We start from the raw sequence: 23,067 nt of genomic DNA, 5'->3' as shown, positions 1-23,067 counted from the left end.
TTAAAAATTAAATAAATAAATAAATAAATAAATAAATAAACTGTGCTGTGACAAACCATCATGAGGTGTTTCATTGCACATTTGTGTGAACGTTTCTCTCGAGGGAAAGTTTCCGGGTCAAAGGACAGGCATGTTACTAGATGTTGCCAAACTGTTCTCTGGAGAAAATCTCAAAATCCCATTAAAGACACAAAACAAGATCCAAACAGCTGGAGGGAGATAACACGTTTATGGATAGGATGACAATGTCCATTTTCTCCAAATTAATTTCCCTCAGTCCTCCAATTCAATAAAATTTCAATCAATGCCAACGTAAGTTCAGTTAAAAGAGCACCAGCATTTTTTTTTAAAGAATCTGACAAATTGATTCTAAGTTCATATGGAAGCATAAATGTCTACAGACAACTGAGATATATCTGAAAAAGAAGCTAAGGGGGTAGAGCCGTCCTATTAGACATTAACTTGCACTACAAGGTTGTCGCAATAAAAAACAGCATGAACTGGCCCAGGAGGAGACAAATAGATTGAGACAACAGAGTAGAAAGCTCAGAAACAGCTCTTTCATTCCTGGGAAGCTGGTGTAGCAGAAGTGGTCCTACTTGTCAGTAGGACTAAGATGGATTATTTAAGTAAATGGAGTTGGAGGAACTGGCTTACTCTATGGAGAAAGGCGGCGTCCTCCTAACTCCAGATAAACTAAAGATTTCATGTGCACAGTAAGTTATAAAACTAGTGGAAATTGGGGCGCCTGGGTGGCGCAGTTGGTTAAGTGTCCGACTTCAGCTCAGGTCATGATCTCGCGGTCTGCGAGTTCGAGCCCCGCGTCAGGCTCTGGGCTGATGGATCAGAGCCTGGAGCCTGCTTCCGATTCTGTGTCTCCCTCTCTCTTTGCCCCTCCCCCATTCATGCTGTGTCTCTCTCTGTCTCAAAAATAAATAAACGTAAAAAAAAAATAAAAAAAAAAAACTAGTGGAAATATATATAAACACACACTGATCTTGTGGTGGTGAAAAAGATCTCAAAAACATAAATCACAAAGTGAAAATTTATTAAATTTATCGTGAAAGTTCAGGATTGCTATCTAATTAATAACACCACCAGCAAAGTTAATAAATGAGTGATATTTTCAAGCCTAAGATGAGCAAGAGATTAACATCTAGAATATGTAAGAGATTCTTGGAAGTCAATGAAAGGAAGAGGGGAACCTGAAAGATAGGGAAACAGCATAGGAAAGTCCAGAAGAAACGCACACTTTACAGGAAGAAAAACACAAACATTTTAAAAATACGTTATCAGTTTACAGTCATCAGATTTGCAGAAATGAGCAAGTTTGATGGCACCCATTTGTGTGGGGGGGCTGGGAAGCAGGAACCTCTGTGCCCCTCCAGCAGAAGTATAAGTGGGTACAGCCATCTTGGGGAGCAACTGGTGGTACTTAAGGAAATTAAGTGTGCAAACGCCAGCCATCCCCTCCTGGGGTATATCTTAGGTTCACAAGGGAAAAGCATGAGGCTGTTCATCATCAATGTTGCTCATTGTCACAGGCAGACGGAGGTAACCCAGACATTCTTTGCCAAAAGAAAGCAAAGTAAACGTGGTTGACGTGTTCTATAGAATACTATTCAGCGATTAGAAGCCATAAACTAGATGTATATACAGCAACATGACTAGATCTTAAAACCGTGGTACTAGGTTTAAAGAAGGAAGAAACAGTCCTATACTACTTGTGTGTGCAAGGACCCCTCTGTATACAAGGGTATGTGAGAACATTCGAGAGCCACTGCCCACGGGGTGAAGAGAATGGGAATGGGACTTGGAGACAGGGGAGAAAGTATAAATAAAACAAGAAGACCCTGCACAGTTTTGCACCCAGAACCATGGAGTATGACTGAGTCAGCTGTCTGCACTGGGGGTCCAAGGAAAAGGAAAGAACGGAGATGCGTGGGGAAAACGGCATGAGGAAAGCCAGCAAGCCTGCGGAGCACGACCAGGGCACAGAGGCAGTGCTCTGGCCTGGGTGTCCCTCACATCCTGCCTGCTGTAATTACTGTTCTTGGGCTTTGGACAGACTCCACCTGGGCCGCCCTGGTCCTCAGGGGCACGTCCCGGTGTGTGACAGCTCCTCATGTAAACCAGCAGCCACACACTTGTTTTGTGGAGTCTCTGTTTGCCTCCTGCCCGGTAGTGAACAGTGCTCAGCCTCTCACATTCCAGATTCCCGGAGCCCAGCAAGGCTTCCAGAAGCATCGAGCCCAAGGTCAACTAGGCTGAGGCTCCTGTGCAGGCGATAAAGGCCGGTTTTACATCACAAACATTGCAACACAAATATTTTCAGGTTTTCCAGTGGGGCCACCAAGTGGATTCTTTCCCTCGAGGCAGCTCCAGTCCTCAGACTCAACTTTCCCCTGCAGCCTCTGAATCCTACTTTCTTCCTTATGCAGGGCAATTTAATTTTGGCCCAGGGCCTCCCTAGATGCATACCCACAGCCTAAATCACTGGACACTCACCGTGAGAGTAGCAGCACTAGACGTGGAAATACAGTGTAAGCAGCTCATTTGTGTTCTCAACTTCATACCGGCCAAAACGCCTGGCCTGCCCAGAACACGAGTTGAGTGCAGGGGAAGTGAGACAAAGCCTCATCATCCAACAGGAACGGGGATGATAATACATATTTGAGAGGTTAGTTGGACCTGAAAGCAAATGTCACTTTATTGAACAGTGGGGTCTGGTAAATCAGGAAACTCGGAGTTACAAGGAGGGACAGGCTTGTGTCGCGGTCACAGATTCCGTTGCCTTTTAAGTTTTCAGCGTCTGGCTGGTTCGTCGTACACTGTATTAGGACGCCCTCTAAGAGAAAGAAACGACCCGAATGTCAGAACGGAAGGGAGTCTGGGTCCACCCTGCGCCCCGCAAAGACGGGAGCATGTCTGCGCGCATGTCAACGGAACAAATTAATGCAGGCCCAACGACGTTGTTTTTCCCCACGACGGTTATTTTGAAGCTTTGGCAGTTTCTATTGTACTGGTGTTTGGTTTCGTTTTTCAAACTCGCGCTGGCTCCCCGAGCCGTGCGTGTGTCCGGGAGCAGCCCCTGGGCTCCCGAAAGCTCGGCCGCTCTCCGCCCCAGCGCCCCTCGGACTCCCCCCTCGGCCCTTCGTTCTGTTAGGAGCCTGTTTCCCAGACAGCTCCGACCGACCGAAGGAGGTGGCGAAGGCGGGGGCGGGCGAGACGGGGCAGGGCACTTGCGCGCTGGGCAGAGCAGGTGCGAAGCCCTGGAGGCCTGGTGCCGGTGCGCGCGCGGCCGAGCTCAGGCGCCCCCCACCCCCCCTCCCGCCTTGCTGCCCGCCCACGCGCCCGCCACGCCCACCGCCTACCCGCGGGCTCTGGGCTGCACTTGCACATGCCCGCGGGGGCGCCCGGAGGTGCCGCCGGGGCAGCCGAGCGCCAAGGGGACACCCTCGGAGCTCCAGGGGCAGTGAGGCAGGTCCTGCTGGTCCCGGGTGAACCTCGTCGGCTTCCTGTCCTCGGAGAGGGCCGTGCTCCAGCTGGCGGCCGGAGGGTCCCGGGTCCCGGCCCCTGGGGGAGGAGAGCAGGGCGTGGAGGGGAACCCTGGGGCGCATGCGCCGCTCGGGGTGGGGCAAAAAGCGCTCCAGTAGGTGCCACCTGCCAGCGCCTTTCTGTCCTGAACCTCGGCTTCCCCTTCTGTTCTGTAAGGACCGAGGCGGGAGCAATGCTACCCAACACGCAAGTGCTGCTCAGCTGTGAGATTTTGTTTTTCAAAGTGCAGCCCCTGAACGGCCTCGCCAGGGAGCTTGTAAAAGTGCAGAATCCTGGGGGTGCCTGGGTGGCTCATTCGGTTAGGCGTCTGACTCTTGGTTTTAGCCCAGGTCATGATCTCCCTGGGATCAAGCCCCACATCAGGCTCTGCACTGACATTGTGGAGCCTGCTTGGGATCTCTCTCTCCCTCTCCCTCTCTCTTTTCTCCTCCCCCGCTTTCTCTCAAAATAAATAAACTTTTTTTTTTTTTTGATGCAGAATCTTGGGCCCCATCCCTACTGAACCAGAATCTGCATTTTAACAAGATCCCCCGGGTGGTTTTTCTTGCACATTAAGTGTGAGAAGCAGAATGTGGTGATATTTGTGGAAATAGTTTCTTCTTTAAGCACCAATCTCAAAGTAAATGCTAGGTTTTAAATTATACAGTATCTGTTCAAGTCAGCAGAGTCTGGCACAGTGCCGGGCATTACACACACACACACACACACACACACACACACACACAAGAACTTCATAGATATTTGGGGGGAAATAATGCCTACACAAGTAACAAACATTGAGCCCTCACTATGTGCCAGGTGCTACACTAAGGCTTTTGCATCTACTGCCTCATTTACCTGGTGGCTACGTATGGGGCTAGAACCAGTGTGTTTTCCATTGTCTCTTTCCATTTCCAGTGAAGAGACTGGAACAAAGAGGCTTAACGGCTTGCCGGATGCCTCTTACCCAGCGAGAGCTGGAGCAGAGAGCCCAGTAACCAGGCTCCAGACTTGGTGTATTTAATTGCTCTGTTTGCTGCCTTGGGTTGAGTGAGTGAATGAGAGAAAGGCTCCCGAAACCCCCAGCTGTTTACCTGAGTCTGTTTCCAGATGATGCACCAGGCTTTCTGAGCGAAGCAGAAATAGAAAGGTATGTGACTTGCCATTTCTTACAGGTACTCCCCAGGGCAGACCTGGGACCCCGTGGGGAAGGAGGAGAAGGCATCTGCTCCATGCCTCCTGCTGTGCTCTAATGGCACAGGAGCAGCCCCCACCTGCCAGTGCATGTCCCTGGGGAGAGAAGATCTCTGAGGAACGGTCCCTCTGAGCAGAGCAGAGTCACTAAGGGAAGGCTTGGGCGGAAGACAACTGGAGCCAGGCTTGGAAGGCAGGGGAAGGTGGAGAGGGATGGGGGGGCAGAAGGGCAAGCGGTGGAGGGGGGAGGGAACAGCATGGGGAAATCTGTTACCCCTTCCCCTTTACCTGAGAAGGTCCTCAGCATCTCTGGGAGGGGCAGGATTTTCCTGTGAACATCTCGGATCTTCTTGACAAGGGCAGGAGAAATGGTCTCTGGACTCACAAAAGTCTTCTCACACCTACAACCAGTTCCTCCAGAATTAGAGGAAGGTCCTTTAGGAGAATGTCTGGGGCTTGTGGAGGCTGCAAGAGGTCGTTACCCTGTTTGCCTCTAGAGGACAGTACAGGGTCACTAGGAAAAGGAGAAGGCGCTTGAACTCCTCTGTGACTTGTGTGCTGCTCATTACTAGGGGAAAGGGGATGGGGGAGAACAGCGGGATGGAAGAAAATGTGTCCTGGCGGGTCACCCGCTGCATGACCTTGACAGCACCCCTACCCGCTCCCCCAACCCCTCAACCCCCAAGCCCCTTCCCCCACTTCCTGGTCTCCGCTTCCTCTGCAAACCAGAAGGCCTGCAAAGCCCATCTAGATCGGAATCTCTAACACAACTTGAAAAGTATGTTTGGAGATGCTTCTTGGGTCATGGGCCCCCAGGGTAGACCCCCTCCGGGGTTCAGGCCCCTGTGGATGCATGACCCACGGCTGTGACAGCTGCTCCCTAGCAGAGCACCGGGAAGGCGCAGGCACTTGGAGCAGAGGAAGGGAGAGGAGCTAATATTCACAGTTCCAGCGGCTGCCCCTTGAGAGTAGTGTTTGTAAATTCTGAAGGAAATGGGGCAGTTGAGGGGGGAAATGGTTGAAGGCAGGCTGCCTGGTCTTTCCACGTTCCGTGCTGACTGTACTTGATAGAAGATGTTCCCCTCAGAATTACGTTTTGGTGTTAACGCTGCCTCGAGCACTAATAATTTCGGGAATTAAATGGATGTTCCTGGATCAGCCTAAAAACCTGATTGTTGTTTGTTTCTTCACTTTTAAGGGGAAAATGTGTCCCTGATACCAAACAATCAGTTTTAAAAACGAACTCTTGGAACACAAACCTTTGAGTGGAGGCTGCCTGTGTGTGTGTCTGCCAAAGCAGTTTTGTGTTTCCGCGCAGCCCGCTGGAGGGCGAGGTCAGAGTGCCCCCCAATGTCCGTGCCCAGGGGACACAGGTGACGGATACAAAGTATACACCCCATGTGTGAAGGAAGCAGGACTGGGAGGAGGCCCTACCTGCTCTGGCTGACGCCCACATCCTACAAAAGAAAAAGAACATGCACTCAGTGTCCTCAGGTCCTTCCCGCCGGAGAGCCTGCACATCCGTTCTTCGTAACGCATTGGCTCAAAGTTCTCCTCTTGAAGAAAGTTCTGTGTGTCTAATGACCTACCCATCAGACTATTCTTTTGCACCATGCCTCCCTACTAATGTGGGACTCTGGCCAGATCATTCAAGCTCACTTCTTTGTCTTAGCCTCATCTTGGGAGCGTGTTCTGCCTCCAGTGATTGAGAGATGGTGGAGAACAGGGTCCAGGCCTTGAGTTACCAGCCGAACCTGATGTGACGCAGGATAACGTGAGGACCATCGAAACAGACGCCACTATGGAGTTCTCTCTGTGAACCAGGACCATGCGAGGCATTTGGTACGGATTGTTTATCATCTTTGCAGGAGCTCTAGGAAGGAGGTGCTACTGTTATCCCCATGTTTAGGCGGGCGCAAGGCTTGCTGAGGCCACACGGCTGGAAGAGCCTGCCCTCAAACCCAAGAACGGCTGATTCCAGAGTCTTTGACACGACCGCAGTGCGGGGTCAAGTCATCCAGCCTTTCGGGGTCTGCCCCTCTGTAGCGTCTCTGGGCTGAAGAAACCCGACAGCTACCAGTCCTTCCTAGCAGAAGACCTATGCTCCCCTCTCCTGCCCCTCTGCAGCATCTCCCAACCTCAGCTGCTGTCCCTGCCTGAGCAATCCCTCTCCCATCCCACGAGGCAGGTTGTGGACAGCCCCCCACATGTAGCAGGACACTTGCCAGCTGCTGGCAGTTCTCCAGCTCCTCGGCCTCGGCTCTGTGCCTGGCAACCTCCTCGGAGAACTTGGAGATGTAGTCTTCTCGCTCCTCACAGACCTGCACCTCCAGCCCCCTCAGCCTGGCCAGCAGGAGGCCCCGCTGTTCCCTCAGCTCCTGCTGCAACTTCTCAAACACGGCTTCTACCTGCTGCTTCCTGATTTCGATGTGAGTCTGTGAGAGGCAAAAATATAGACGTGGCCAGGAGGAAGCTCAGAAGCTGGGTTCCAGGAGGGTCATCGGTATTCTTACTGTTAAGAGTGATAAGGACTAACTAAGTCTCTTGTATAATATGATGGGTCTCAGGGTAAACTTAACGTGATGAGGGCTATGTTCTTGTCCTACCTGGAGATTCTACCCGTCATACACATTATATCCTCTGAGCCACACTGAACTTTCACACTAACCTCACCCCACCTCCCCTAGGGCCCAGGGGAGATGGCAGTAGTCATTAATCGGAGAGCCACGCAAGCGAAGGAAGTGAGGTTACAGGCAACGCAGAGTGTGTGGCATTGGTCTTAGCCTCTGACATTGCCTCCTGTAGGGCACACTCTGAGGGGGGCACAGGGATGCTGGAGATCCCTTCCTGTCCCAAAACTTGTCTCTTGGTCAGGGTACCAGAAATTCTCATACTGCAGCTTTCCTCTTGGATAAATAACCATGTAGCTGGGAGCAGGGAGCCCCACCATTCACCTACCGTGCCCAGGGACACCCTCATGGTCTAGGGTCAGCCTCACGGCCAGACTAGAGGGCAGACCCTTGTATACATTTCCTGGCCCCAAGCTTCCCATCTGAAGGCGATGCTTTCAGGCACTGAGACTGGGATGGGAAGGGTTGCTGAGGGCCAAGGTTCTACAGCCATGTCAGCGTGAACGTGGGCTTTGCTGTGTGGCCTTGGGAGCATCACTTTCCTGGACCTCAGCTTTCTGCTCTGTAAAGTGGCTGATAAGTGGATCTTGGGCTAGAAGTCATCACAACCATTTCCAGCTGTGATGCTCTGGGATTCCAAAACCTTGACCCCAAATGCCCTTGTGCACACATAGGGAAGTGAATGAGAACAGTTTGCCTTTCTCACCTGCCAGGCCCCCAGTCTGCTAAGAAAACCCCCAGAGGACAAGGTGCCCAGAAGCTCTTTACCAGAAGCATTTGGAACTTCTGGTCTTCCCGACTCTTTATGTCCTCAATCTCTTCTCCCTCCACCCTCAGGGCTTCCAACTGAGTCCTGACACCGTCCTGTGGGGAGAAGAATGGGCAGAAAGGGGTGGCTTAATTCACAGAGACAAGTTGTCTGCTGGGTCCCAGGCACACGGCTGACCACTGAGGGATTCAGCGGTGGAAAGGGCTGACCTGAACAGACCAGCACCTGAGATGAGTCAGTCACGACGACACTGGCAGCCGAGGTGGGAACACAAAGGGCACAGGGGGGATCTCAGAGACAGAAAGCACGTACAGTGGGTCTAGAGGGGTGGAGTGTACTGTGTGTCCCTGGACTGCACACGTAGAAATTGCTGAAATGGTTTAAAAAGGAGTGGGGGGAGAGAGAGCCGGGTCGGAGGAAGTAGCTACGTGAGAAGGAGCCGGAAGCAGGAAGGAGCAGGTGCCCAGCCGCCAGTCCAGCTGGATGCTCAGGTCCTGGGAGGGGCGGCTGGGAGATGAGGGGCACGAGGGAGCCACAGGAGGGTTTTGAGCAGGGAAGCAACGTGGTCTGCTGTGTGTTTGCGGAAGATGTACCTCGTGGAGGGTCGGAGGGTGATCGGAGACAGAGAGAGTGGAGGCAGGGAGCACGTCCGAGGCCGTCCAATGTCTGGGTGAAGCACTGAGAGCCTGGATTTGGTGGCGGTTGTGGGGATGAGGCCGAGTTAAAGACCCAAGAGGTGCCTCTGAGAAATCGCTTGCAGACCTGGTGACTGGATGATGAGAGACATCTGGGGGCAGACAGAGGGGGCAGCCTCCCTGAGACTGGATGGGCCAGGTCATGCCCACTCTCACAAGGAGGAGCCCTGCCTGCCAGTAGCCCTTGCTGGCCCCTCCCGCCTCATCCCTCTGAGTCCAGCAGCCAGGGCTTTGCGAAGTCTCCAGTCTGGGTCCCGGGAGGCCTGGCTCAGCCTGCACAGTGGGTGGATTGTCCCAAGGGCAGCCAACTCATGCTTACAGTTCTTGGCGTCCATCACCGAGGGGCCTCTGAGGCTGGAGTTGAAGTTCCTGCAAGACTGTGAACAGCCACACAACCAAGTGACCCATGGCCCTCTCCATCTGGAAGTGTCCCCCGCGTCCCTACGCTGGAGTCCCCTGATGTGGCAGCCAGGGCCTTCACCTGGACCCCTATCCCATTCCCTCCACTACGTGTGACCAGACACCGTCCCACCCCCAAAGGCCCGAGGTAAAGCCGTGCTTCTTACCTGGTTGGGCTGGCAGGCCCCGTCCAGGAAGCCCACGGCGTGGGTGTGGTGGGAGGGGCCCTCTCGACAGCGCGTGCACAGGAGCTGAGCATCATGTCCGCAGAAGAAGCATACCTTCTCCCCGTGTTCCTCACAATGCATCTCCTCCAGAGTGCCCAGCGGCACGGGGACTGTGACAGGGTCTGTGTGCCCCTCCTCCTTGCACCATGGACACAGCAGGACCTTGCAGGAGGGCTGGGCCCCCATGCCAGAGGGCAGATGAGGCACGGCCAGCAGGAGGTGTGTCCACAGGTCCTTTGTGGGGCCTCTTGCAAGCCGGACAGGTGGCCTCCTCGTGGGAAGGGGCTGAGGGCATCACGGTGCCTTCCCCAGCCTGTCCACTGAGGCCTCTGCCTCAGGCCACACGAATGTCCTTCCCCAAGATGAGTCACGTTTGCGTGAGTCACTGAGGGAAGACCACGGGAGGCTGAGACGGGGAAGCCACGTGTGCTTCCCCGGAACCACCCATCAGCTGAGTGGGTTCAAACTCCAGCATGGCTCGAATCACCCAGCATTTCCCAGCCTGGTCAGCCTGCTCTCTGTTCCTGGGCTGGGGAGCCGAGCACGGTTTCCTGGAACCACTCCCTGGACCACGGAGGGTGGAGAGACCTGGGAAGAGACTCCACTTCCTGTCCAGCAGAGCAGGTGGGAGCCATAAACCTCCGGCTCCGAGGTGTGTCCGGGGCGGCAAAGTCCATCCTGGGGCACGAGGTGCTCTCGGGGGCCCCTCCTCTGCCCAGGCTGGCCTCCTTGGCTTGTGCGCCCTGCCAGCCCCAGAGCCAGTGTCCCCAACAGGGTGACGCTGGGTCACGTTGTGCTTCAGTTTTACTCCCTAACTTCAGGCGAGAGAAGGCGAGAAACTGCAATATGAATGATTTGTATTGATAAAATTTGCAAAACCCAGCCCCAAAGGTAACAGACATTTGTGTTGGCTTAGTATTCTCATATTATTGTGTCCAATCTAATACCAACCCTTTGGGACAGGGATGATTACTCTCTTTTTACCGAAGAAGACATGTGAAGTCACGAAGCTGGGAAGCTGTGGGGCTGGGATCAGTCCTGGCCTCCAGTTCGGGCCTCCTTTCCTGGCCTCCTATCCCGGCCTCCTTTCCCAGCCTCCTCTCCCGGCCTCCTCTCCCGGCCTCCTCTCCTGGCCTCTAGTCCCAGCCTCCTCTCCCAGCCTCCTCTCCTGGCCTCCTCTCCCGGCCTCCGGTGCCAGCCTCCTCTCCCAGCCTCCTCTCCCGGCCTCCTCTCCCAGCCTTCTCTCCTGGCCTCCAGTCCCAACCTCCCCTCCCGGCCTCCTCTCCTGGTCTCCAGTGCCAGCCTCCTCTCCCAGCCTCCTATCCCGGCATCCAGTCCCAGCCTCCTCTCCCAGCCTCCTCTCCTAGCCTCCTCTCCCAGCCTCCAGTCCCAGCCTCCTCTCCTGGCCTCCCCTCCCGACCTCCTCTCCCGGCCTCCTCTCCCAGCCTCCTCTCCTGGACTCCTCTCCTGACCTCCAGTGCCAGCCTCCTCTCCCAACCTCCTCTCCTAGCCTCCTCTCCCAGCCTCCAGTCCCAGCCTCCTCTCCCAGCCTCCTCTCCCAGCCTCCTCTCCCGGCCTCCAGTCCCAGCCTCCTCTCCCAGCCTCCTCTCCTGGCCTCCAGTCCCAGCCTCCTCTCTCAGCCCCCTCTCCTGGCCTCCAGTCCCAGCCTCCTCTCCCAGCCTCCTCTCCCAGCCTCCTCTCCCGGCCTCCAGTCCCAGCCTCCTCTCCCAGCCTCCTCTCCCGGCCTCCTCTCCTGGCCTCCAGTGCCAGCCTCCTCTCCCAGCCTCCTCTCCTAGCCTCCTCTCCCAGCCTCCTCTCCTGGCCTCCTCTCCCAGCCTCCTCTCCCAACCTCCTCTCCCGGCCTCCAGTCCCAGCCTCCTCTCCCAGCCTCCTCTCCCGGCCTCCTCTCCTGGCCTCCAGTGCCAGCCTCCTCTCCCAGCCTCCTCTCCTAGCCTCCTCTCCCAGCCTCCAGTCCCAGCCTCCTCTCCCAGCCTCCTCTCCCAGCCTCCTCTCCTGGACTCCTCTCCTGACCTCCAGTGCCAGCCTCCTCTCCCAACCTCCTCTCCTAGCCTCCTCTCCCAGCCTCCAGTCCCAGCCTCCTCTCCCAGCCTCCTCTCCCAGCCTCCTCTCCCGGCCTCCAGTCCCAGCCTCCTCTCCCAGCCTCCTCTCCTGGCCTCCAGTCCCAGCCTCCTCTCTCAGCCCCCTCTCCTGGCCTCCAGTCCCAGCCTCCTCTCCCAGCCTCCTCTCCCAGCCTCCTCTCCCGGCCTCTAGTCCCAGCCTTCTCTCCTGGCCTCCTCTCCCAGCCTCCTTTCCCGGCCTCCTCTCCCAACCTCCTCTCCCGGCCTCCAGTCCCAGCCTCCTCTCCCAGCCTCCTCTCCCGGCCTCCTCTCCTGGCCTCCAGTGCCAGCCTCCTCTCCCAGCCTCCTCTCCTGGCCTCCAGTCCCAGCCTCCTCTCCCAGCCTCCTATCCCGGCATCCAGTCCCAGCCTCCTCTCCTGGACTCCTCTCCTAGCCTCCTCTCCCAGCCTCCAGTCCCAGCCTCCTCTCCCAGCCTCCTCTCCCAGCCTCCTCTCCTGGACTCCTCTCCTGACCTCCAGTGCCAGCCTCCTCTCCCAACCTCCTCTCCTAGCCTCCTCTCCCAGCCTCCAGTCCCAGCCTCCTCTCCCAGCCTCCTCTCCCAGCCTCCTCTCCCGGCCTCCAGTCCCAGCCTCCTCTCCCAGCCTCCTCTCCTGGCCTCCAGTCCCAGCCTCCTCTCTCAGCCCCCTCTCCTGGCCTCCAGTCCCAGCCTCCTCTCCCAGCCTCCTCTCCCAGCCTCCTCTCCCGGCCTCTAGTCCCAGCCTTCTCTCCTGGCCTCCTCTCCCAGCCTCCTTTCCCGGCCTCCTCTCCCAACCTCCTCTCCCGGCCTCCAGTCCCAGCCTCCTCTCCCAGCCTCCTCTCCCGGCCTCCTCTCCTGGCCTCCAGTGCCAGCCTCCTCTCCCAGCCTCCTCTCCTGGCCTCCAGTCCCAGCCTCCTCTCCCAGCCTCCTCTCCCAGCCTCCTCTCCCGGCCTCCAGTCCCAGCCTCCTCTCCCGGCCTCCAGTGCCAGCCTCCTCTCCCAGCCTCCTCTCCCGGCCTCCAGTGCCAGCCTCCTCTCCCAGCCTCCTCTCCTAGCCTCCTCTCCCAGCCTCCAGTCCCAGCCTCCTCTCCTGGCCTCCAGTCCCAGCCTCCTCTCCCGGCCTCCAGTCCCAGCCTCCTCTCCCAGCCTCCAGTCCCAGCCTCCTCTCCTGGCCTCTAGTCCCAGCCTCCTCTCCCAGCCTCCTCTCCTGGCCTCCTCTCCCGGCCTCCGGTGCCAGCCTCCTCTCCCAGCCTCCTCTCCCGGCCTCCTCTCCCAGCCTTCTCTCCTGGCCTCCAGTCCCAACCTCCCCTCCCGGCCTCCTCTCCTGGTCTCCAGTGCCAGCCTCCTCTCCCAGCCTCCTATCCCGGCATCCAGTCCCAGCCTCCTCTCCCAGCCTCCTCTCCTAGCCTCCTCTCCCAGCCTCCAGTCCCAGCCTCCTCTCCTGGCCTCCTCTCCCAGCCTCCTCTCCCGGCCTCCTCTCCCAGCCTCCTCTCCTGGACTCCTCTCCTGACCTCCAGTGCCAGCCTCCTCTCCCAACCTCCTCTCCTAGCCTCCTCTCCCAGCCTCCAGTCCCAGCCTCCTCTCCCAGCCTCCTCTCCCGGCCTCCAGTCCCAGCCTCCTCTCCCAGCCTCCTCTCCCGGCCTCCAGTCCCAGCCTCCTCTCCCAGCCTCCTCTCCTGGCCTCCAGTCCCAGCCTCCTCTCTCAGCCCCCTCTCCTGGCCTCCAGTCCCAGCCTCCTCTCCCGGCCTCTAGTCCCAGCCTTCTCTCCTGGCCTCCTCTCCCAGCCTCCTTTCCCGGCCTCCTCTCCCAACCTCCTCTCCCGGCCTCCAGTCCCAGCCTCCTCTCCCAGCCTCCTCTCCCGGCCTCCTCTCCTGGCCTCCAGTGCCAGCCTCCTCTCCCAGCCTCCTCTCCTGGCCTCCAGTCCCAGCCTCCAGTCCCAGCCTCCTCTCCTGGCCTCCAGTCCCAGCCTCCTCTCCCGGCCTCTAGTCCCAGCCTTCTCTCCTGGCCTCCTCTCCCAGCCTCCTTTCCCGGCCTCCTCTCCCAACCTCCTCTCCCGGCCTCCAGTCCCAGCCTCCTCTCCCAGCCTCCTCTCCCGGCCTCCAGTGCCAGCCTCTTCTCCCAGACTCCTTTCCTGGCCTCCAGACAGGTGCTCCTCCTGAGCCCCAGGCCCAGGTGACGGTCAAACAACCATGGTTCTTCATCCGATCCCCTGCGTCCTTGGATAAAACCAAAGAAAACTCCCATTGTCACATGGACTGCTCACCCCTTCCCACCGGCCCGCCCCTCCGGAGGGTGCAGCCCTCAGTCCCCTGCGATGGCCAGGCCTGGAAGTGTGGCCAGTTCCAGCTGAGATGTGCCACAGTGTAAAATACACCCCGATTTCAAAGACTTAGCACCAGTTAGAAAGAGCACAAAATCTCTCATTTCTTATCTTTAGACCACCACGTGTTGAAATGATAGTATTTGGGGTTAACAAAACATTAAAATTAATTTCACTTTTTAGAATATGGCTACTAAGGAAGTTTGCTTGCATCTGTGGCTCACGCTGTATTTCTACGTGGGACACACAGCTCTGAGTGCATATTATGGCCGTCCACCTTCCTCCTGCTGCCTTGGGCAAGAATAACCCAGCTTTGCCCAAGCTCCACGCTGACAGCATGGGTGTCATTGGGCTGGGGGGTAGGAGTGTGGGGTGTGCAGTCACCATAAATGAGTGCTGGCCGCTGCTCTTTTTCTCGGTCTCCCCCACGCGGGGTTTGGTGCAGCCTCCTTGGAAGCCTGTGGCAGGCCGCTGGGGGCATCACTGGGGAAGCCGTCTGGGCTGTGTCGCCCTGAGCACCGCCTTATCTGGGTCCCGACACCCCCTGCCTGCCCACTGCTTGCCCTGGGCCCGCTGATACCTGTAATCTCCCTGGGCACAGCTGGCCATGTTGCAGGGGCTGGGCTGGCATCTCTGCTCTCTGACTCAGTCTCCCTCCCACCCCCAAAGGAGGGACCTATCTGTCAAGCGTGGGCGGCCGAGATAGCAGCACTGACGTGCGTGTGGATGAACAGGAGGGAACGCTGAGCCCCAGGCTGCTGACACCAGCCCAGAGAGTCACCTCTGCAGCTGCGGGCTCTTCGTCCCCCCTCTCCTCTGCTGCTTGTCCGTCTGTCTTGGACCGTCGCATCTGTGGTTTTGGGACAGGGACAGAAGACCCCGGGCGTGTAGGCGGATGCCTTGCCTCTGGGCACGTGTATGTGCAAGATGACCATGAGGGTGCCCGTGCGTGTGTGAGATGTGCCGTGTGTCCTGACCGCTTCCCCAGCCAAGCAGAGAGGGCGACCTTGAGGAGCCAGTGGGCACAGCAGCACCATGGCCTCGGCCGCCTCCGTGAGCAGTCTGGTGGATGAGGTCAGCTGCCCCATCTGCCAAGGCACCCTCAGGGAGCCGGTCACCATCGACTGCGGCCACAACTTCTGCCGCAGCTGCCTGACCCGCTACTGTGAGGTCCCGGGCCCGGAGCCAGAGGAGTCCCTCGCCTGCCCGCTCTGCAAGCAGCCCTTCCGCCCCGCGGGCTTGCGGCCCAACTGGCAGCTGGCCAGCGTGGTGGACAACATCGAGCGCCTCAGGCTGGCGCCCCCGCCGGGCCTGGACGAGGAGGACGTGTGCCAGGAGCACGGGGAGAAGATCTACTTCTTCTGCGAGGACGATGAGGCGCAGCTGTGCGTGCTGTGCCGCGAGGCCTGGGCGCACCGGGCCCACACCGTGCGCTTCCTGGAGGACGCAGCCGGGCCCTACCGGGTAGGAGTCTGTCTCCCCCACTCTGTCAGCATGCAGGCAGCTCCGGGTGCAGGGCCGGTGTTTGTGCGTCCGCACGTTCTGAGCTGTTCACTCACGGCCGACATGTAGCTCGGTGAACGTGCACCGAGCGACGGAGTGGCCATGACGTGAGAGTGTGTGTCCGCACACGGGGCCTCAGGACACAGGGTTTGTATGTGAGGGGATGAGGCCCAAACAGTACGGGACAGGCAGGAGTGTTTGCGTGTTCACCAGTGCGCGTGGGAAGGTGGAGGGGGTGGCTGACTGAGTGTGTAAGTGTACTGTGGGAGTGGTCATGTCTGTGAGTACATGCATGTTTGCACGCAGCTTGGGTACACGTATGCGGGGTGCAGCTTTATCTTTCATTAAATCTGAGCACCTTTGAGTCACTCACACACTGTGTTTCAGCAAACGTGGGTGTCTGCACGCATTGGACGGCGAGGGTCCTAACTGTACTTCCGAACGTACACCTACGTGTGTGTACCTCTACCCAACTCTGTTCTAGAGCAAGCAATGTTTAAAACAATTACGGACTATTTTCACATCATCCGAGTTTCTTCTCCCTTCCGGAATCACACGCAGGAAATTGACTGTATTCACAAGAAAAGGTTGTTTGAATTCGTTTCCTCAAGATCAGGGAGAAAGTGGGAATACTTTCAAAGCAGGGCTTGTCGAGCTCAGGACAGTCCCACAGACAGCTTACCAAAGACGAAACAAGTCGGGGTGCTTATCCTGAAGACAGGAAGGCTCAGGGGGGGAAACCAAGGCACAGCAGGTGCTGGCACAGGTGAAGAGGACAGCTTCGATCACAATTCTTGGAAAGCGAAGCAAGAAGAAAAAGACCCCGCAGGCCACCAACCCCTGGAGGCAGGGGGTTGGATGGGATGACCCCTCTTTGCAAGTCGATGTTTCCGTCTTAAATGGTTTATGCTCTTTCTCTCCAGGAGCAGATACAGAAGTGTCTTGAGGGTCTAAGAAAAGAGAGAGAAGAGATTCAAAGAATCCAGGCAAGAGAAAACCAGAGGACCCAAGTCCTGCTGGTAGGTCCGTGTCCCTTCCCAGACCCCTTTCCTCCGTCCGGACCCAGGTGGCCTGGCACGGAGGGCTTCCAAGTCACTCTGCGTGTGAACCCTGACTTCCTCGTGCAAATCTCTGTCCCGAATTTATCTTCCTGTGAGATTAAAGTCGTCATGACCTCATGGAATTGCCATAGAACCGAATGAGATTGTGTGCATAACGAGCTCAGTGCCGTGCATAGAGTGCGCGTTGTGAAGGGCAGGGGATTGGGTGTCCCCATCACCTCCTCATCGCCTCCCCTCAGCCACGTGTGTGCGTAGAAGCCCCGGCAGGCGGGGCCACAGCATGCTGGGGGATCAGTGCAGCGGCGGGAGGGATGCCGTACCGTACTGTCTAGGGACCTGGGGGTTGGGGCTCTGAGTTTCCACCAAGCCCCGGAGGGCATGAGCCTGGGCCAGAGGGAGAAGGCAGTGAACCAAGGAAGGAAAAGAAAGCTGAGGAAGGGAAAGAAGGAAGAGAAATGACCCCCCGGCCTCTCCTCCTGCCCCTTCAGTCGCAGGTGGCCACCAAGAGGCAGAAAGTGACTTTCGAGTTTGCGCATCTGAGCCAGTTCCTGGAGGAACAGCAGAGCGTCCTCCTGGCCCAGCTGGGGGCGCTGGACGCGGACATCTTGAGGCAACGGGAGGAGTTCGACGTGCTGGTCGGTGAGGAGCTCGGCCGCTTTGGCAGCCTGATCTCGGAACTGGAGGAGAAGAATGAGAGGCCAGCGCGAGGGCTCCTGACGGTGAGGCCTGGTCCCCCGTGCTCGCCTCTGAGCCCCTGCTCCTGCACCCCCTCCCTCACAGGCCTTTGTTCATCCCACTGCCCGTCGGCAGGGAGAGCTCTGCTCGTGCCGACCTCTCGGGTGGTTTGTGAGGGTCCAACAGGAAAGTGCGGCTGAACGCGGCACTGAGCCTCGAGTGCCTTGCAGGCACCAGGAGCTCTTTCCAGGGCACCCTGTGCCACGTCACCCCCACCGGGCAGGAAGTTCTTCCCGGTGCATTTCACTTCTGCGCACGGGAGGGAAGACACGCGGCTCCCTGCTGGGGTGCTGAGAAAGCAGGGGGCCTGGGCCTCCAGCCGGCAGCCAGCTCGCTTAACTGCATGGATCCAGAAGATACAGGGCTTGGTGTCTGGGATCCTGATGCCCTGTAAGCCCCAAAGCTCTGTGACTCCTACCGGGGAACACGGTATTTGTCTTTTCTGGGTATAAGGAAGTGGGGACTGATCTGCTCTCCCCTCTTTCTCGCAGGACATCAGAAGCACTCTGCTCAGGTGAGTCGTGGACTGCCCTCCCCACTCCCGCTTGCGCACAAGCACGCTTCACCCCATGTCTGCACACGGCACCCTCAGGTCAGGGGCGAGAGCCCTCAAATGCGTGTCCACACGCAGCTGCCGAGAGTAGGTAGTGGGGTCCATCCCAGAGGAAGAAGCTCTGCCCATGGGAACTGCACCTTCACGCCTGGTCGGCAGGCAGCCGGCTGAGTCTGGGGACATTGCCACGGGGAACGATTCCCAAACCCCGACCTTCGTGTGCCCCTAGATGTGAGACCAGGAAGTGCCGGAGACCAGAGGCTGTGTCCCCCGAGCTGGGCCAGAGGATTCGGGACTTCCCGCAGCAGGCCGTCCCACTGCAGAGGAAGGTGAAGCTGTTTCTGGGTAAGAGGACCCGTGAAGCCTGGGCTGGGAATGCCCTCCGCGTGCCCTGCCCCATGCTCGAGTGACGTCTGGCAAGGCTTATGCCCCTCTCCTGTCTTATCCGCACATCTTTATAAAATATGCTCGTCAGCGGCACCTGGGCGGCTCAGTCAGTTAAGTGTCCGACTTCGGCTCAGGTCATGATCTCACGGTCCGTGAGTTCGAGCCCCGCGTGGGGCTCTGTGCTGACAGCTCAGATCCTGGAGCCTGCTTCACGGTCTGTGTCTCCCCCTCTCTGCCCCTCTCCTGCTCATGCTCTGTCTCTCTCAGTCTCTCGATAATAAATAAACGTTAAAAAATTAAAAATAAAATATGCTTGTCAGGATAACGTGACAATGAGAAGAGATAATGAAGATGAAGATTTCTGAAAAGATTTAACTGATTTTAAAAATAATTAAATAAATCTGGTCTATTGGCATTAACCACTATAAAAAATAATGGTTAACAAAACCTGTCATTCTCAATACTTTAAAAAAAGAGGCATTTGTAATGCATGATAAATTTTTTTTAATTTTTCTTAATGTTTATTTTTGAGAGAGAGAAAGACAGAACACTAGTGGGGGAGGGGCAGAGGGAAAGGGAGACACAGAACCCAAAACAGGCTCCAGGCTCCCAGCTGCCAGCACAGAGCCTGACGCGGGGCTTGAAGTCACCAGCTGCAAGGTCATGACCTGAGCCGAAGTCGGACACTTAACCGACTGAGCCACCCAGGTGCCCTGCATAAGTTTTTCTTATATAAAGTTTACGTATTTATTTTGAGAGAGAGACAGGGAGAGAGCAAGCGGGGGAGGGGCAGAGAGAGAGGGAGAGAGAATCCCAAGCGGGCTCCAAGATGTCAGCTCCGAGCCCGACGTGGGTCTCGATCTCACAAACCGTGAGCGTCAGAGGCTCAGCTGACTGAGCCATGCAGGCTCCTCTGCACGATAAGGTTTTGATGGTGAACACTGCTCATTAATAACCAGCAGCACTATTTCTCTCTGCCCTGTGTGGCTGACCTGTCTCCCTCCCCTTCCTCCCACACGGCCGGGCACACGGGTGGGAGACCCCAGAAAGGTTGTGGTGACGAGAAAAGGTGTGAATGCTCAGAAGCGGGTCAGGCCTGTGGCTCTCAGCCCACACCCACAGGACCTCAGGAACGCTGCCCCTGGTCTCTGAATGGCCCGCCCGGAAGAGGCCTGCACTCAGTCCATCCTACAAGTCTGCCCAGAGGGCTGGCAATGAAGAGCATTTTACTCTCATCAAAGGCTGGCCGTTGCCTATTCCAGAAATCATTTACAAGGAAAACAAGAAATAAATTAACCCCTCATCTGCTCTTGGAGTAGACGTTTCCGGAGCACCTCACATGTCCTGAGCTCAGTGAGGTCCACCCAGGGCAAGGGCAGTGACCCACGACCTCACCTGGGATCCTGCTAGGAGCCCATGTCCTCGGCCGTCCGAGTCGCAGTCAGGCTTTGGCAAGCGCTGCAGGGATCTGAGGCCAGGTTTTGAACCACTAACCCTTTGTCCCTTCCCTTTCTGGGGCTCAAAGTTTCCTCTTTGTGAAATGTTCTGTGGTTTTGTGAGACTAAGGGAATCTCATCCTGTTTCGCATCCTCTCTACAGAGAAACTCTGCCTCGAGTTGCACTATGAGCCAGGTGAGCAGCGGGTATGGGAACGGGAGGGCATGGGGAATCTGAAATCGAAACGGAAAATTTTGCAGGGCTCTACGCTGGGCACGGCCAGAGTCCCCTGCCCACACGTGAGGAGGGGGGAGAAAGGTTATATGGGACTGGAACAAGGTGTTATCAAGGAAGGCTTCCCGGACGAGGGGCCTCTGATCTGGTTCTACAATTAACAAGTGACCCAGTGACACACACACTGCTGTGCCTCATGTGCACAGTGACTCCAGCAGGCGGGAGGGAGGGCCTTCAGGTCTTCTCTGGAGGTGCTGAGTGAGTGGCCATCTCTGTCCCTCCGGGCTTTCCCCGCAGCGTGCCTCTCTCTGGACCCCCAGACCTCGCACCCGAAGCTCCTGCTGTCTGAGGACCACCAGCGGGCTCAGTTCTCCTACAAATGGCAGAGCTCGCCGGACAACCCAGAGCGTTTCGACCGGGCCACCTGCGTCCTGGCCCGTGGTGGCTTCACCGGGGGGCGGCACACGTGGCTGGTAAAGCTGGACCTGGCCCACGGGGGCAGCTGCACGGTGGGTGTGGCCCGTGAGGATGTGCGGCGGAAGGGGGAGCTGAGGCAGCGGCCCGAGGAGGGCGTGTGGGCCGTGAGGCTGGCCTGGGGCTTCGTCTCGGCTCTGGGCTCCTTCCCCACGCGGCTGGCCCTGGAGGAGCAGCCCCGGCAGGTGCGGGTGTCCCTGGACTACGAGGTGGGCTGGGTGACCTTCACCAACGCCGTCAGCCAGCAGCCCATCTACACCTTCACTGCCTCCTTCACCCAGAAGGTCCTCCCCTTCTTCGGGCTCTGGGGCCGAGGCTCCAGCTTCTCCCTGAGTTCCTGAGAGGGCATGGCCGCCCTCCTCCAAGTCCAGGCTCACCCGGGGGAACAGAAATGTGTCGGTTGAGGACTTTGCAAGGACCAGGGGAGTGCCCTGCAGTCTGCTGACCCACCTCTCTCTGGGACCCCCAGCAGAGGCCAGCGCATGCCGGGGGCAGACCCTGGCGAGTCCCAGGTCTGGAGCTCTACCCCAGCCTGAGACCAACCGGCTGTGTGATCACAGGCAGGGCACAGGCCTACGTCACGTCTTCTCCCAAAAACATCGGGTTCGTTCCCTCGCACCCTCCAGAATCATTTAGTGTGTGCTGACCGTGAACCAGGCAGGATGGCAACCTCTGGTGGTCTGAAAAGGAAAAGGAAAAACTTCAGTATCTGAAGGAACTCACACACCAGACAGAGGACATGGGAGTGATGGAGGCTGCGGACGGGCCGCCCTGGTGGTTGGGGAGCTCAGAGGATGGGCCCTGGCCCCCCGGGAGGGCTTTCTGGAAAGGACGGCTCTGAGAGATGAGTGTGTTCAGAGGGGGAAGGAGGGATGGCTGACTGGTGGCCCCAGGCCATATTGGGCCGCAGTCCTTGTGAGACCCTGACGCCACTGAGGCCTCCCTCCGCTGGGGGGCTCTTTCGCCTGAGACCAAGGTGTGGGCCCTGCTGGGAGGCGAAGCCATAACCCACGGACCCTACATTCCCCTGCAGAGAATCTTACTCCACTCTGCTGATCGCCACCTGGGGCCTGGAAAGGGTGGGCAGGGGTGAGGCTTAGCTGTGGAGCCAAGATGCAGGGGTGCAGAACAGCAGGTGGGGGGGGCGGGGTGCTGGGTAAACTGCACCAGAGTTCATGCAGCTCCAGGCGTCAGGGGGAGAGGAGGGAGCCAGCTCAGGGAAGGGCACGTGCAGGACGCCAGGAGAGACCAGGCCGCGTGGGGCCGCGTGGTACGGGGGATGCCGTCCGGTGCGGACCCGGGACGGGCACGAGCACTAGAGTGTGGAGAAGGACTTCAGTCGCCCCGGGTGGAATGTTAACTCCTGTGTGCGATAAAAGCATTGTCTTCATGCATTTTAGTCACTGTCTTCCTTTCTGCCTGGACATAGCCCTCACCACAACCTCTTAGTGTTACCTGGGTTCGCTCTGCTTCCACACCAACGAAATGTTGGGCCACCTCCTCACTGGCGCCCAGGTTGGCAGGTGGAAGAGGCGAGGGCACCAGGAGCTGGAACTGCGGGGGGACTGATGGCTCCCTCCAGGCGCATTCATAGTGTTTCATATAAAATGTTGTATATTCAAAACAACGGACACATAACAAGTCTCTGTATGATGATAATACACATCCAAAACCCCAAGACCCGGGGTTCCACCAGAAAGCGGATTGTGTTTTTCTGTTTATTTTTACTGGTGTTAGCGGGGTCCCCACCTGCAGGGGGCCTGACACGCATCACACCCCCTAACCTTGGCCACTCCATGAGGCGCATCCCCTTCGTGTCCCGTCTTCAAGGGAAGGAAGCCGAGGCCTGGTGAGTTTGGGCTGTGTGTGCAGCAGAGGTGGTGCTCCCAGGGCCATAACGCACGTCTGACTAACGGGTCTTAACCCCTACACGGCACCGCCCTGTTCCGAGACAGGTGCGGTGGGTCCCGGTGAGCAAGTCGGTGCGGCCACAGTCCGCATGACGACTGGGACTCAGGACGACAGGACCTATTTCTCATGCTGAGCAACACAACCACTCATGCGTGAAAACGCTCACACCGCCGCTCCGCTGCTCCGCCCCTCACCCCTGCTGGTGACGCTTACCTGACCTGGAGGGTGGTGTCCGTGCAGGGGAAGAGGGTAGATCCTGAAACATGGTGACTCCGTGCAGCTCCGTGCTCTGCTAGTCACAGATCTGCTCTCGGGGTCCCCCCTCGAAGGGCTGATGCTCCGGATCACCTCCTCCAGGACCCCACAGGTCTGCACCTGAGTTTTCACAACTTACACTCCACTCCACGACCAAGAATGGAGGCTCTCTCAAGTTAGTTCAGAATACTAGGAAAACAGACATGCAAATAAGGAAAATGGGATTTTCCACCCCAGGCCTCATGGGAAGCTACGGCCGGGGCGCCGGGAGCACAAAACCAGGCCTCAGAGCAAGGACGAGAGATTTTAAAATGCTAATAATAATAATAATAGCAGACACACGCAGCCCTCCCTCTGGCCTGTCACCACATTGAGTATTTTAAATTTTTTTTTTCAACGTTTATTTATTTTTGGGACAGAGAGAGACAGAGCATGAACGGGGGAGGGGCAGAGAGAGAGGGAGACACAGAATCGGAAACAGGCTCCAGGCTCCGAGCCATCAGCCCAGAGCCCGACGCGGGGCTCGAACTCACGGACCGCGAGATCGTGACCTGGCTGAAGTCGGACGCTTAACCGACTGCGCCACCCAGGCGCCCCCACATTGAGTATTTTATATGCTGACTCCCACCACAACCCTGCAGGGTCGGCGGACAA

General features: G+C 57.4%; 2 protein-coding genes across 2 annotated transcripts; one reads left to right on the top strand and one right to left on the bottom strand.

The window, feature by feature from the left end:
* Window positions 1-2,696: 2,696 nt before the first annotated feature.
* Window positions 2,697-14,472, bottom strand: TRIM15 (tripartite motif containing 15). The gene is made up of 9 exons (XM_047103087.1): window positions 14,420-14,472; window positions 9,392-9,719; window positions 8,130-8,225; window positions 6,939-7,166; window positions 6,166-6,188; window positions 5,020-5,132; window positions 4,632-4,664; window positions 3,375-3,576; window positions 2,697-2,848 (listed from the first exon to the last, which is right to left on the bottom strand). Exons 1-9 carry the CDS (start codon window positions 14,470-14,472, stop codon window positions 2,806-2,808), a joined length of 1,119 nt encoding a protein of 372 aa, XP_046959043.1. The 3' UTR covers window positions 2,697-2,805.
* Window positions 14,473-14,591: 119 nt separating this feature from the next.
* LOC124528817 (tripartite motif-containing protein 10-like) lies at window positions 14,592-21,946 on the top strand. Its single transcript, XM_047102634.1, has 7 exons — window positions 14,592-15,327; window positions 16,290-16,385; window positions 16,916-17,146; window positions 17,654-17,676; window positions 17,945-18,060; window positions 19,702-19,734; window positions 20,071-21,946. Exons 1-7 carry the CDS (start codon window positions 14,899-14,901, stop codon window positions 20,586-20,588), a joined length of 1,446 nt encoding a protein of 481 aa, XP_046958590.1. The 5' UTR covers window positions 14,592-14,898; the 3' UTR covers window positions 20,589-21,946.
* Window positions 21,947-23,067: the final 1,121 nt, after the last annotated feature.

The sequence above is a fragment of the Lynx rufus genome, unplaced genomic scaffold, assembly GCF_022079265.1.
Source record: "Lynx rufus isolate CCGP_SWC_20201006 ecotype Redwood Valley unplaced genomic scaffold, mLynRuf1.p SCAF_6, whole genome shotgun sequence".
Taxonomy (NCBI): Eukaryota; Metazoa; Chordata; class Mammalia; order Carnivora; family Felidae; genus Lynx; species Lynx rufus.
This window is presented reverse-complemented; position numbering and strand designations above follow the sequence as displayed.